At 36.3% G+C, this 15098-nt stretch overlaps 1 protein-coding gene across 1 annotated transcript in view; it reads right to left on the bottom strand.

Moving 5' to 3' along the window:
* PIK3C3 (phosphatidylinositol 3-kinase catalytic subunit type 3) overlaps positions 1 to 15098 on the bottom strand; it is a 124381-nt gene that overhangs the window by 22722 nt on the left and 86561 nt on the right. Inside the window, exon 22 of the mRNA XM_037508597.2 lies at positions 7274 to 7442. Coding sequence (XP_037364494.1) covers positions 7274 to 7442 — 169 coding nt within the window. The remainder of the gene's footprint in view (positions 1 to 7273; positions 7443 to 15098) is intronic.

A 15098-nucleotide genomic window follows, 5' to 3' on the forward strand; every position in this document is an offset into this window, starting at 1 on the left:
AAACTGATAAACATGGTATCAAATACCTGATAAAAAAGATTAAACAAAATAATAAAAAACAGGGAAATGGGTCAAATATTGATGGGTGGAAAGAGGAGTCATCTTAAAGAGGTATGAACTTATTGTAACTGTGCTGGAAAGCAAATGACTTTAGGTGGCGCAGGAGTTAAGTCTTGGCGCTATCAAGCAATCACCAGCCACTGTGGCCTGAGTTCCATCCCAGGCCAGGAAGGTGACTCACATGGCACAGAAGACCTTTCCTGTTTCGCCTGCTGCTCCTCTCAGCAGTGTATTTCAGTAGATCTGCCTGTTCTGCTCCCCCCTCTGTCTCTGGTGAATCCTTGTATCCCCTGCACCTCTGGCCTACATCCCAATTCTTGTATGCATAAATAAATAAAATAAATATTTAAAAAAAAAAAGTAGAGTGAGACACTGAGATATGCATTTGTAAAAGCTTTTACTGGCCATTTTATGGGAATAAGAATGGAAACAGGGGAACTATTTCACAGATACTCAGGCAGAAAAGAAAAAATATAGAGGCTACCAGGCTATAATTTGGAGATGGAAGTGAATGACACTTGTTTAAGGTTTCAATGGAGTACAGAAGAAAAGGAATTGAATGTCACCAAGGATACAGCTCAAATAATGAAAAATTACTATTACTTATCAAAATAAGAATGAGTGAATGAACAAAGAACAAGATTTTGGTAAGGGAATGAAGAATCTTGTCTAAAAGGGCCTCTCTGGTGGTGCAAGGGGTTAAGCACTGCACTATGAAGCAATCTGCAGCCTCTGTAGCACAAGTTCAATCCTTGGCCAGCCAGGGAGCTACCCACATGGTACAACAGACCTCTCCTGTCTCGCCTGCTGCTCCCCTCAGCAGTGTGTTTTGGTTGATCTGTCTGATCTGTTCCCCACTCTGTCTCTGGTGGATATTCTCACTCCCCACATCTCTGGCCTGTGCCCCAGCTCTTGTATGCATAGGTAGATAAAGCTTGGGAAAGAAAAAAAAAAAAAAAAAGACTTTTGTCTTAAAATTTTAAGCTTGAGATGCATACTAGATAGATACCTCATAGAGATGTCAAGTAGACAGATGTAACTCAGTGGAATATCAGAACTGGTGTTATTAAAGTTATCAGCATTAACATTCTCTCTAAAGTCACAGTCTGGATGAATATTCTTAAAAAAGAGAATTTCGGGGTAAAAAAGCTGCAGAAATAAATCTGTTATATTGATAATAGCACTTCTCAGCAGTTCAATATGTAGAGGTCAGAAGAAATCAGCAAAGAAACAGGAGTGACCAGTAAGGAAAAAATGAAACAGGAAATGAGTTACATGGAATCTAAGAAAGGTTTTTAGTCACAAAAGAATAGTCAACTATGTCAAAGTGGCTAGAAACAAAGATGGACACTAGATCTGGTATAGGTAACTCTTTAATGACATGAGTTTCAAAAGCAGAGTCTGACCAGAATTCTTACTGTAGAAAGCTGAAGGAAGAAAAAAAAGCATGTAAGAGGAGAAAGTGAAAACAAAAAGTTTTAAAGAGAATGTGCTGTGAAGGAAGTGAAGCAACAGAACTGTGGTGTAATGTCGAGTTGTCACTGGCTCTCCTGACTAGATGTCAATGGCATTCACCCAGTTGTGATAACTACATGCAGCCAAATGTACTCTGGGGGGAAGAGGAGTATGAAATAGATTCCAGGTGAGAAGCACAAGTTAAAACTGATGGTGACACAAAAGTCAGTAGCCTTCCTACACACAAACAATAAATCTGAAGAAGAAGAAATCAAGAAAACCATTCCTTTTATTATTGAAACAAAAAAATCAAATACTTGGGAACAAACCTAACAAAAGAAGTAAAGGATCTATACAAAGAAAACTATAAAACACTGTTGAAGAAATAGAAGTAGACACAAAGAAATGGAAAGACATCCCCTGCTCAAGGATCGGAAGAATTAACATTATCAAAATGGCTATCCTACCAAAAGCAATTTACAGATTTAATGCTATTCCAATAAAAATTTCAATGTCATTCTTCAAAGAAATAGAAAAAATATTGATGAAATTCATATGGAGCCACCAAAACCCCCGAATAGCCAAAACCTTCCTGAAAAAAAAAGAAGGGGATGGAGGCATCACTTGCCCAGATTTCAAACTATACTACAAAGCCATAATAATCAAAACTGCATAGTATTGGAACCAGAACAGACACATGGACCAATGGAACAGAACAGAAAACCCAGAAATAAACCCACAGATCTATGGTCAACTAATCTTTGACAAAGGAGCAAAGACTATGCATTGGAGCAAAGAAAGTTTGTTCAATAAATGGTGCTGGGAAAACTGGGTTGCTACATACAAAAGAATGAAGCTTGACTACTACCTCACACCATGCACAAAAACCAACTCAAAATGGATTAAAGAACTAGACATAAGACCTGAAACCATAAAATATATAGAAAGAAATACAGGCGAAACACTACATGACATATACCTCAAAGACATCTTTACAGACACATCACCCAAAGCAGTGATAGTGAAGGCAAAGATAAAAACAGCTGGGACTACATCAAATTAAAGAGCTTCTGCACAGCAAACGAGACACAATAACAAAAATAAAGAGAAACCCCACCAACTGAGAGAAAATTTTTGCACCCAACACTAATGATAAAGGACTGAGCACAAAAATCTACAAAGAGCTGATGAGACTCAACAAAAACAAAGTACATAATCCAGTCAAAAAATGGGCAGAAAAGCTAAAAAGCAACTTCACCAAAGAGGAAATACAAATGGCCACCAGGCATATGAAAAATGTTCAACTTCACTTGCAATCAGGGAAATGCAAATCAAAACTACAATGAGATACCATCTCACACCAGTGAGAATGGCACATATTAAAAAAACTAGCAACAACAAATGTTGGCGAGGATGTGGAGAGAAAGGAACTCTCCTGTACTGTTGGTGGGAGTGCAAACTGGTCCAACCACTATGGAAAGCTGTGTGGAGATTCCTCAACCTACTAAAAATAGAGCTTCCATATGATCCAGCAATTCCACTCCTAGGTATTTACCCAAAGGACACAGAAACATTAATTCCAAAGAGCGCCTGCACCCCTATGTTTATAGCAGCACAATTTACAATAGCTAAGCTTTGGAAACAACCCAAATGCCCAAAAATAGATGACTGGATCAAGAAGATGTGGTACATATACACCATGGAATATTACTCAGCATTCCAAAAAGATAAACACATGCAATTTGCAGCAATATGTATGGAGCTGGAAGGGATCATGCTCAGCGAAATAAGCCAGAAAGAAAAAGAAAAATACCGGATGATCTCACTCATAGCAGGAATCTAGAAAACCTAAATAAGGGACCAGGAAAAAGAATAACTATAAGAAAGAAAAAAATCAAAATCAACAAACAACTATGAACCAGAGACACACTTTTTTTTTTTGGGGGGGGGCGGAGAAAGGTGGGATTGGGGTCAAAATCAGGGGGTTGCAATTGTATGGGGAATTAAAAAAAAAAAAAAAAACTGATGTAGAGAACACCATGATGGACTGACTTTCTTCAGCATATCAACTGGTGCCCTGCACACATCAAACAGGGAGCAGACAGTTCTGATTAGAGTTGGGGGTTGGAGTAAGTGAGGTCATAGGACTGGATAAAAAAATGTTTGAGGGACAGTTTAGGAAGATGAGCACTAAAAGTGATTATAGTTTGGGAGCACAAAATTGAGTGGAAAGAAGAAAATTGAGTCTATGAAGTCTATTATATAAAATGGTAGGCTGGTGAGACTAGAAGTATCAAGTGTAAGGTTGAAGATTCATTTGAATAAGGGACATTCAAAAATGAGCTATAAGAGTAAGAGGAGTTGGTCAGAGTGGAAATTTGGGATGAAGATTTTGGAAGGTTAAATTTACTATTATTGATAAGAGGGAGTGGCCAAGTTTAGCTCTAAATGATGACAAAGATATAAGAACTGGGCCTCCTCTATTGGTGCAGCGGTTGAGTGCTGGGCTGCGAAGCTGCCCCCAGCCTCTGCAGCACTGCCGGTTCCATCCCCAGCCACTGGGAGGGTCCCACATGGTGCAATAGACCTCTCCTACCGTGCTCACTGCTCCCCTTAGCAGTGTATTTTGTCAGTCCGCCTGTTCTGTTCCTCACTCTGGCTCTGGTGAATTCTCTCACCCTCCCATGCTTCTGACTATACCCAGTGCTTGTACAAATAAATAAATAAATCTTTAAAAAAAATAAAGTTCTTTATTAAAAAAAAAAGATATAAGGACTGGAATAATTTAGACTATTTAAAATGAGTGAGTTGAGTACAGTGTTCGGGGGGAAAATGTTCTCTTTCTCTTACCTGTGTTTATGTTAACCACCTTGCCACTCACTGCTCTTACAGAGATGGTCTAAACAGTTCAGTAAAAATATTCAATAGTAAAAACAGAAATGCATCTTACTACATCAAGTCTCACTGGAATGTTCCAGGTCTATTTCCCTGACAATCTCTCCATTTTGCATGTAATAAATAGCATAGTATCTGATAACAAAAATTAATTTAATAATTGTACTACTTCAAGGAGGGAAAACAATAACATTAATGATGAAAGGTAGTGTGATTAAGAAATTCACTGGTGAGCAGGCAAAGATCTTCTGTAATAATGTAAGATCTTTACTTGATATAGTTAAATACATTCCCAATTTCAGAATTTTTCCTGAAAGCTTTAGGCCATCTGTGCATTATCAATGCTTAACTTGATATTTGGCATAAATAAGGGTTAGGAGAAGTAGTTATACTTTCCTTGAACACATAAGATTTAAAATAATTTAGAATTACTGTTGCCATGACAGCATATTCAAAAAATAAATTATTCCCTTTTATTAATCAATACCTATTTTACCAGTAGCTCTTTGGAGAATGAATTTTTTGTTACATAACAGCTACATGAGCGTCAAATGTGTTTTGACATCTGAACAACTGCAACCACCCAGGACTCTGTCTGAAAGGGACTGTGTCTGTGGTCCAATGGTATTCACCAGCTTCTTGGGGCAGAAATCATGAAAAGTTGGTCATATCAACAAACCTAATAATAAAAGTGCCAAATAATGTAAAATCCAAATTAACTTTCACCTATTGGCCTAATTCTCATATTGAGAAGGAAATTTTTACTAACTTAACCATATATTAAATACATTAAAAAATAAATGTTGATTAAAACATCAGGATCTAGCAAATCATAACTAAACTACAGTGAAATTTTTAAAAATTAAAAATTGAAGTTTTCATGATGACTTGACATAAAATTATTTGGAATAATCTCTTTGTGATTTTTCTTAGGAAAGCCTTTTCTGAGGAAAGTTAACTTTGGCTGCACATTAATAATCTGTCTGTGTTTTCTCATTCTACATGACAGTTTATAAAACATATTGTTTTTCTTCTGCTTTCAATAACACAGAGCACCTTTGACATTTCTCTAGTTATCATTTTATATCATTCTGACTTTCTCCTCAATGAGATCGCAATGGCTCCATCTAGTATTCTGCAGGCTCTAACTATTTTACATGAAAAAAATCCAAGATATTAAAGTGGAATTCTCATTTCTCTCCAAGTGCTTCTGCATCATCAAGCAAATCAAAAGAGTGCCAATCTTCTCATTATTCCTTTAGCATTTCTGGGAAGTGAAAGTGAACCACTCTACCACCTACAGGCTAAATAATATGATCATTTGTAAAATGCATGTACATGATATTCAGTTAACAACATATTGTGTCTATGTTTTAACCACTGAATAACTAACTCATGTTATAAACAAGACAGTGCACACATAGAAAATTCAATGTCTACTGATTGTATTTTAATCTGGAAGAGCATGAAGGTTAATCTGTCTTCTGTGCTGGACTTTTCTACTGGACTAAGAAAATTCATTTCACATAGTTAGGTTGAAAACAGAGTTAGAGTCAAATGAGCTTGTCGTTTTTGAGTAATCATTATAGCCATGTCCTGAATTTTTTTTTTAAGATTTATTTTACTTATTTTATGCATAGAAGAGCTGGGGTGTAGGCCAGGGGCACCGGGGGGAGGTGGGGAGTGAGAGGATTCACCAGAGACAGAGTGGGGAGCAGAAATGGTGGACTGACTGAAATACACTGCTGAGGTGAGCAGCAGGTAAGTCAGGAGAGGTCTGCTGTGCCATGTGGGTTAGCTCCCTGGGTAGGGATCAAACTTCACAGTGATGAGACTTAACCCCTTGTGCACGCAAGGAGGCCCCCAAGTCTTGAATTTAACAAACTTGACTTTTAATTTTTTTTAAAAGATTTATTTATTTTATACAGGAACTGGGGTACAGGTCAGAGACGCGGGAGGCTGAGAGAATTCACCAGAGACAGAGCGGGGATCGAAACAGGCAGACTAACTGAAGACACTGCTGAGGGGAGCAGCAGGAGAGGCAGGGGAGGCTGCCCCGCCATGTGGGTTTCTCCCTGGCCAGCCGGGATTCGAACCCATGCTGCAGAGTCTGTGGACAGCCTCACAGCAGAGCGCTCAACCCTCTGCACCACTGGGGAAGTCTTTGCCTTTTAATTTTTTTCTGATGCTTTGATGTTCACTCTTAAGTAAGTTAAGATGAAGAAAGCAGACAGTGACATTGTATCTCATTGGAGAAAAAGAAGGGACAAAGAATAATCAATACACTTTTTCAGTAGAGTGACTGATGAGGCGCTTAAGAAACAATAATATATAACATTTACTCTTTAATCATTTAACACATTTCTGAAAGCTCCCAAGGAGCAGCCAAAACTAAGGATGCTAAAAATGGCTCCATTTAAATATCACTCTAAATATGCCAGATACTTCACTCTACGATAAAAAAAAATGTGGGAGTCAGGTAGGTGATTATACTCCTTCAAGTCTGGCTGCAGAAAGATCTAAATGTTGTAAAGCTTCTCAACCTTTTCTCTGCGCCAGTACTGTCAAAGAACACAGAGCATATTATATTAACATGATTTCAACCTCTGATTTTGAAGCCTGTGTTTGCCTAATCTTGTGTAATGCCAGCTTAACCTTTGGTGGGATTTAGCAGTCGGAAAATTAGTGGAAAAGCAAGGAATTCTGTTTTTCTTTGATATCAAACTGTTTATCAAAATATCAAATGTACACTAGGAAATATTGTTGCGTGTGTCATTTTGAAAAAGAATGATTTAAACAACTACCTTTATTGTTCTTTGAAATGAGCTTACCAAAATTGTCCATACCGAGCAATTCAACTTACCTTCGAAGGTGGAGAAAAGCAGTGTAACACTGTTTACGGAACTCTTGGTACTGCTCGCTCTGGGTGCCTCCCATTCCTTCCACCATTTCTTTATTAAGCTTCATTGGGGGTGGAAGAGGCTTCGGATCCCGACCCAAAATATATCCAAAGTCTATGTGGAAGAGTTTGCCTGGATGTTCATAAGAAATTCATTTTCTTTAAGATTAAAAAACTGGGAAGGGGACAGTACATACAACTGATCTAAGCAATAACATTTCATAGAGTATTAATTCATGATGAAGCATAATAAGTTCTATGATTTTTTTTTAACTCTCATTTTGGGATGGGGCCCTTAGAGCACATTGCAGGTTTAACTCACATTTATTCAGATGAAACTATACTTAAAATAATCCTCCAGTAATATTAATTAAAAAACTTGAATCCTACATTCAGATCTCTACAATCAGTACAGTCAAAGCCTAAACAAAGGATAAAGGTGTTAGCAGAAATTATCTTATAGCAAATGTCTCATGTTGAAGTTTAAGTGAACTGCCCTTCATATAGTGGAAGATAATTGATTTTATATAGTTGTGAGATAAAAATTCTTTTTTAACTTATTACTATCCACCCCCATCAAAAAAACCCCAAATTTCAAATTCTATTATTAGCTTCATCTGAACCATTTTCAACTACTCTTTGTCCCTCATTTGGTGGAAACTAGGAAACCAAGCACAATATGCATGTATACTAAGAGCTGAGTGCAGCTGCAGTGCTCATGAACAAAATTCCTAGAGCCATCGCGGAAACTCACAGAAAGTGATTCTTCACTTTAGAGAATAATTCCCAACAGGATTCTTACAACATCTTGTAATTCACAAGTAGATATAAAATAGACATACATTTTAATACAAGAAGTAACCCATGGATCCGAAACTCTGAGCTCCATGCAGGGAGGAATTTATGCTTGTTTCACACAAACTGTATACTGCCACCAGAATAGTTTCTGGTACATAGTAGGCATTTATTGTTAAATGAAGGAATAAATTCATTTAAAAAGTCAACCAAAGATCTCCCTCATGCAACCTGGCCACTATTTTGTTATGTATTACATGATGATCTGTTATATGTGGAAATTTATCCTGAATCATGTATATGGAAACTTAGATTATAGTTTCCCTTAAGGGCACCAAGCCAAAAACTTTCCTTGTTGAAATGTGTATTTTGAGGTTTTGCACATTTTTGCCACTTTACAAAATATTTTTATACACTGACTCTATTCAGTAAGATGTTAGTAATACCCTTCTGTCTACCTCTTCCTCAGAGCATTATTACTATTATCTGAAAACTTTATATTCCATCATTAGGTCAGTGTTGGAAATACAATGATGGGCACAGAAATGAATATGGTTAGAGCAGTAAAACTGCAGGGTAATAACGACCCACTGGTAGGCGCTGGGAGTCAGTAGTACAAGTGCCCTACAGAAAAACTGACACCTTCATATCTCACTTGGTCAGTTGCTTAACTTTCTAAATTTACTTTCTAACTGCAGTATATTCAATACTTACCTCAAAAGACAGATTTAAGAGAGATAATATACCTGCTACCTAACACAATGGATAATGCACAGTAAACATTCTAAATGTAATAAGCTGTCATTATTATCCCCAACTAAGTTATAGAAGAGCTGTCAAGCAAAATAACCAAAAAAACCCTATTAAGTCAAGAATGATTACATCTATAGATCTGCCCCATTTTGCTATTTTATTTTTTTAAAAGATTTATTTTTATTTATTTATGCATACAAGAACTGGGGTGCAGGCCAGAGGTGCGGGTGTATGCGAGAGGATTCACCAGAAACACAGTAAGGAGCAGAACATGCGGATCTACTGAAATACACTGCTGAGGGGAGCATCGGACATGGCAGGAGAGGTCTGCTGCACCACGTGGGTCAGCTCCTTGGCCAGGGATGAAACACATGCTGCAGTGGCTGGCAACAGCTTGACAGTGCTGAGATTTAACCCCTGTGTCACCAGGGAGGCCCAGACTTGCCCCATTTTAAAAGGTCTATCTCTAGGTCACAGGAAAAGTCATTTTAGTCTGAATTCAAATTAAGCTATTTTATAATGTAATGAACAGGTCTTTTAAAGGTGAGCATAATTTTATCTTATATACTTCAAATACTAATTTTTTTTTAAAGATTTATTTTTTTATTTATATAATAGCTGAGGTACAGACCAGAGGCACAGGAGGGTAAGAGGAATCCACCAGAGACAAGAGTGCAGAGCAGAACAGGCAGACAGATGGAAAGCACTGCTGAGGGGAGCAACAGGCATGACAGGGGAGGTCTGCTGTGCCATGTGGGAATCTCCCTGGCAGGCTGGGAATCCCTCGGAGCACAGGCTGTGGACAGCTTCACAGCGCTGTGCTGTGCTCAACCCACTGCGCCACCAGGGAGGCCCCAAACACCAATTTTTATGAAAAATTCTGAAAACTGAAACTTGTTTAAAAATTCATATTAATAAAAATCATTTTAAGACTTTTGAAATATACTGAATAAATATTTGTATGTCACTAATACCTGCAATCACAACTGCCAATAATTAGTAATCAAATATTAAAGGCCTAAGCAATTATATTGCTTACAACTCTTATAGGCATCTTTCTTGTAAGAAAAAAATAATATATTTTACTTGGAAATCTTACAAAACTTTGAAAATGACACTTTAAATTTTTCAAGGCCAGATAAAAGTATGAATTTGAGGCAATAATGATATTAAATTTAAGTAAAATTCAAAATAAATACTGGCACTATTTCACACAACATTAAAGAAAAACACTGTAAATTATAGGGAGTCGACAGTAGAACTTGTACTAAATTTGACACATGGGTTCATATGTAAAGAAACAACTTACATATGATTACTCATAACAGCAATTGTCCAAAGGTTTAAATAATATGATCACATGGCTATGGTGAAACCAGTTTAGTTTTTTCTTTATCCAAACATGTCCTTGACATTTTTAAATTTAAACTTATACTAGGCTTCAAATGTTCTGTTTAAACTGAAGAACAGATTAGTGTCTTATCAGAATTTTTCTTTTAAAAAAATGGATATATCTGGTATAGTAACATAAATTGGGGAGGCGAGATAAGAAGGCATTAGATACAGATAGCAAGAAATCTATGGAAAATTGAAAAGTGGTTTTTGTTATTCCCCCAACCCACCCAAAATAAAAAAATCAACAAAAGTAGTAACATCTTTGCAAAATGTTTCTTACTCACATTAAGGCTACCAGAATCTACAGACAGTTGGTAAGGTAATGAATGAGGCTCCTATTATACCAACTCTACAGAACACCTTAGGCAAAAGGAGATTTGAATAATTCACTTACCTAAACTTGAATTTGAATAATTTACTCCTACACTAAACTCTTAATGAACAGTAGTTCTTAGGTCTTATAATCAAAACTCTGATTTTATTTATCTTTGTTATAATTCAAAAGTTTGGGATAATACCACTTTGAGAAGCACTCAATACCATTTAGCATTTATTTAACCAATGACTTCTCAGTCTTGCATTTATGGGTAAGAAATCCTTTAGTAACACTGTTGATACCAGAAAAGTTTCTAGAAGTCTACTAGTTCTCATGAGAAACTGCTTTGCTTTAATAGTTTGTGTCTTTACTTTCCTGAAAATCTATAGTGAAATTAATAGAGGCTGAGTCTGGATCATCTAGATGTTTCTTAGTACTTAATACTATACTGTGATTTCAGTATTTTCAAGTGGCTTGATATCAAACAGCAAGGCTATTTTAACTGTTGCAGGCTCATTGTAACAGAAACATTATTTGTTAGACCTTGAAATTACATGACATCCAAAACAAAACAAAACAGAAAAAGATATGAAGTAGTTCAAGTAGAGAGAAGTAGTTTAATAATCTTCATGGGATGTGGTATTAACAGCATTCTGAACTCAAACTATACTATCTATACCACATTCACACTGCAAGTGATAATTTAGTTTCAATATTACTTCATCATGTCACATTAATGTTGGTAAATTTAGCTATTTTATAATTGTGCATTTTATAGCTATATAAGAGTAGATGCACAGGAAATTACTATCAGACTTTATATGTTGTACATATTTAAGGTTATGAAACACACTATATTAATATATCAAGTTTCATTCCTATTTAAGAGGTCTGTGTATTACTCATGATTGGAAAAAACACCTTTCTACAATCCTAAAATGAGTTTAAGGGGTCTCTAAACACAATGAAATTTGAAGGGAAATCCATATACCACCAAGTTCCCAAAGGAAGCCCATGATTCTAAACACATGAGGAAACAGTTTCAGAAAAAGGAATTTGACAATTGTATTACTGGGAAAGCGTCATCTAATCCCTTAAGGTTCAAGGATATATCCTATCATAATTTTCCAGGTTTTGATGAAAAGTACCTAATTTCTGTTACGGATTTTAGCACCTTCAACTAAATATGTACATCCTCACCTTAACTAAAATAAACACCGTTTTGTATACTGAGCTCATTCTGAATTTTTTATTTATTTTCTACATTGTTAGATAAACACCATTATACTCTTCAAAAGACAGAGATAAGAACTTTACAATATCATAGGTATAGATGAACTTTTCTAGGTTTTATTTAATTAAATAATGCTGTTTCCTTACAATGTAATTCCTAATGATATGTTTAGCTTGAAAATCTTTGATTTCAAAATGAACACCCTTAAAAAACCATGTTAGTATTAACTAGTATCAACATCACACATGGTTTATTTAACAGACTTGGTGCTTTTAATACAAAACCTAGCCCAATTTTCCTCTTTTCATTACAGGCGTTACTGGAATTCCCATGTCAGTTATGTGTCACTGCTTGCAAACGAGGAGTATTTCTATATTTTCTTGTGAGAAAACTCCTAGAGAACAGGATTACAACATAATTATAAACCATAAAAGATTCAGTATCTAACAATGAAACCATTATCATGCTTTGCAAGTTCAAAGAGTCGTGTATTTTGAAAAGAGGCTATTAATGTTTTGAGAAAATTCATTCTACATACCAAAGGGAATGGCTCTTTTAAAGTTAGTGTCTATAAATGAAACTTGTAAGGATTTTTAAAATGCACTTCATGAAATAAAACGGTTTAATTAATAAATTCAGAGTGTGTGGTCTTATTCACAACTATTACCTTGAACAGACCAGAGGCAAAATATATATACATAAAAACAAATTGAATGTTGACTATGATTACCTCCTTTGTACCTGACTTGCAATACATGTGAGATAAGAGTTGCTAACTTAATTTTTCTGTTATTGTGTGTGACATGAACTTTTCTCTAAAATTGTAGTTCAAGACATTTGTAGTTCTTGGATTAAAAAGAACAGATACTGCTGAAGTTAACAGCATTTAATAATAGTGCTTCTTTTTTTTGTTTTGTTTTCTAATATAAATATGACCAGTTTCAAATTATATTCATTCTGTCTTCATGCTTGTGCTTACTCTCCCCAATTTGACACTTGTAATCCAAACCTTATTTTTTTCAAATTCCACACATGCCCCTAATTCAGATATTCTTCCCTGCCACTCTACTCCTTGGTTAATGTCCCACTTTCTTCAATTTTTTTTGTATACAACTTTACATTTTACTATTTTCCTACAAAAATCTCTAGATTTGTCATGTGAATGTCCTATTGTTCCTGTATACGTACTATAGACCTAGAAACAAAAAAGGTGGTGAACAACTATTTATTATTACAATGGAACTTACATTTCTGGAATTAAAAACTCTTTCTATACCTACATTCCCACTGCTCATAATACATATTAAAACCTTATGAAATACAGATATTTTCACTTATAAAAAAGCACAATAATGATGAAATATTTTCCATAATAGCTTTTCAGGAACAAAGAACAATATAGCATACTTAAGTATAGATATTCCAATTATCTGCTAAGTGTTTTGAATAATTTATTATCATTTCCATATAACTGTTAACATGGATGTCTTATAAATAGGGACAAAATTAAGCTAACTGAAGAAAAGGGGACAACCATGCTTATTTAGATAGTATATTGGACCATACAATTTCCATTCCAAAAATCAAAATTATTAAATGTTACCTATTTTAATTTTCCTTTAGTCACAAATCATTAACCCAGTAAGGTTTTATTCCCTGGAACATTCTTTCCTGTTAGGGAACTGTTTTGATGTCTAATGCAGAACGCTATGTCTTTGGAGATTAAAACAATGGCCCTCAATAAGCAATTCTAAAACATTTTGGTCTCAGAACTCTGCTCTTAAAAATTACTGAAGACCCCAAAATGGCCTTAGTTTGACTACCTTTATTTAGACTGATTAAAATTGGAAATTAAAACTGAGATCTTTTAAAAATATTAATTTCAAAATAACCAATACTTAAATAATATTTTAACATTAACTTGTTTTTATGAACAGTAACTTCAAAAATAAAATAATTTAGTGAGCAAAATGGCACTGTCTCACATTTTTCATATTTCTTTAATGTCTACCTTAATAGGAGGCTAGATGAATTCTCCCATTTGATGTTTCTTGCAAGTAGAATATGTTGTTTTAACTGAAGTAAAAGAAAAGAATCTAGTCTCTAAACAGATATGGATTTTTTTTTTAAAGAATTTATTTATTTATTTATACAAGCACTGGGTACAGTCAGAAGCGCGGGAGGGTGAGAGGATTCATCAGAGCCAGAGCGGGGAGCAGAACAGGCAGACTGACGAAATACACTGCAGAGGGGAGCAGCGGGTGCAGCAGGAGAGGTCTGCACACCACGTGGGACCCTCGCCGGATGGCCAGGGATCGAACTGGTGCTGCAGAGGCTGCGGGCAGCTTTGCAGCCCAGTGCTCAATCGCTGCGCCACCAGGGGAGGCCCAACAGATATGGATTTTTTTAAAGGAAAAGAATTTTAATAACTTTTTCTGATAATTATGGATATTTCTCTCTCTCTCTCTTTTTTTAAAGATTTATTTATTTATTTATACAAGCACTGGGTACAGCCAGAAGCACAGGAGGGTGAGAGAATTCACCAGAGCCAGAGCGGGGAACAGAACAGGAAGACTGATGAAACACACTGCTGAGGGGAGCAGTGGGCGCAGCAGGAGAGGTCTGTGCGCCATGTGGGACCCTTACCGGTGGCCGGGGATCGAACCGGCACTGCAGCAGCTGCAGGCAGCTTCGCAGCCCAGTACTCAACCGCTGCGCCACTGGGGAGGCCCAATTATGGATACTTCTCTTTACTAGTAAAACACATTCTCAGGCCTTAACAAACTACTGAATCAGAAACACCGAGGCAGGGATACAGCAACTTGTATAAAATATGTTCTCCCAATGATTTTCACTAGGTTGAAGTTCCAAGACTTTTGATCCAGTTTACACTGAACGATACAACTCTCAACTTCAATTTGGTCACCATAGAAGGGACAGTAGAAAGATTAATCACCAAAATGAATTAAAAATTCATATTTGAGGCCTCCGTGGTGGCACAAGGGGTTAAGATGCAACCTATGAAGCTATTATCTGTACCCACTGCAGTGCGAGTTTGATCCCCTGCCAGGGAGGTGACCCACATGGCGCAGCAGACCTCTCCTGACTTGCACGCTGTTCCCCTCAGCAGTGTATTTCAGTTGATCCGCCTGTTCTGTTCCTCACTCTGTCTCTGGTAAATCCTCTCACCACCCCATTCCCCCGACCTCTGGCCTGTACTCCAGATCTTGTCTGTATAAATAAATAAATCTTTCAAAAAATTCATATTCAAGACTGATAGTTACAGTTTCCCTGTG

This window comes from Talpa occidentalis, unplaced genomic scaffold, assembly GCF_014898055.3.
Source record: "Talpa occidentalis isolate TD23 unplaced genomic scaffold, MPIMG_talOcc4v2.1 talOcc4.13, whole genome shotgun sequence".
NCBI lineage: Eukaryota > Metazoa > Chordata > Mammalia > Eulipotyphla > Talpidae > Talpa > Talpa occidentalis.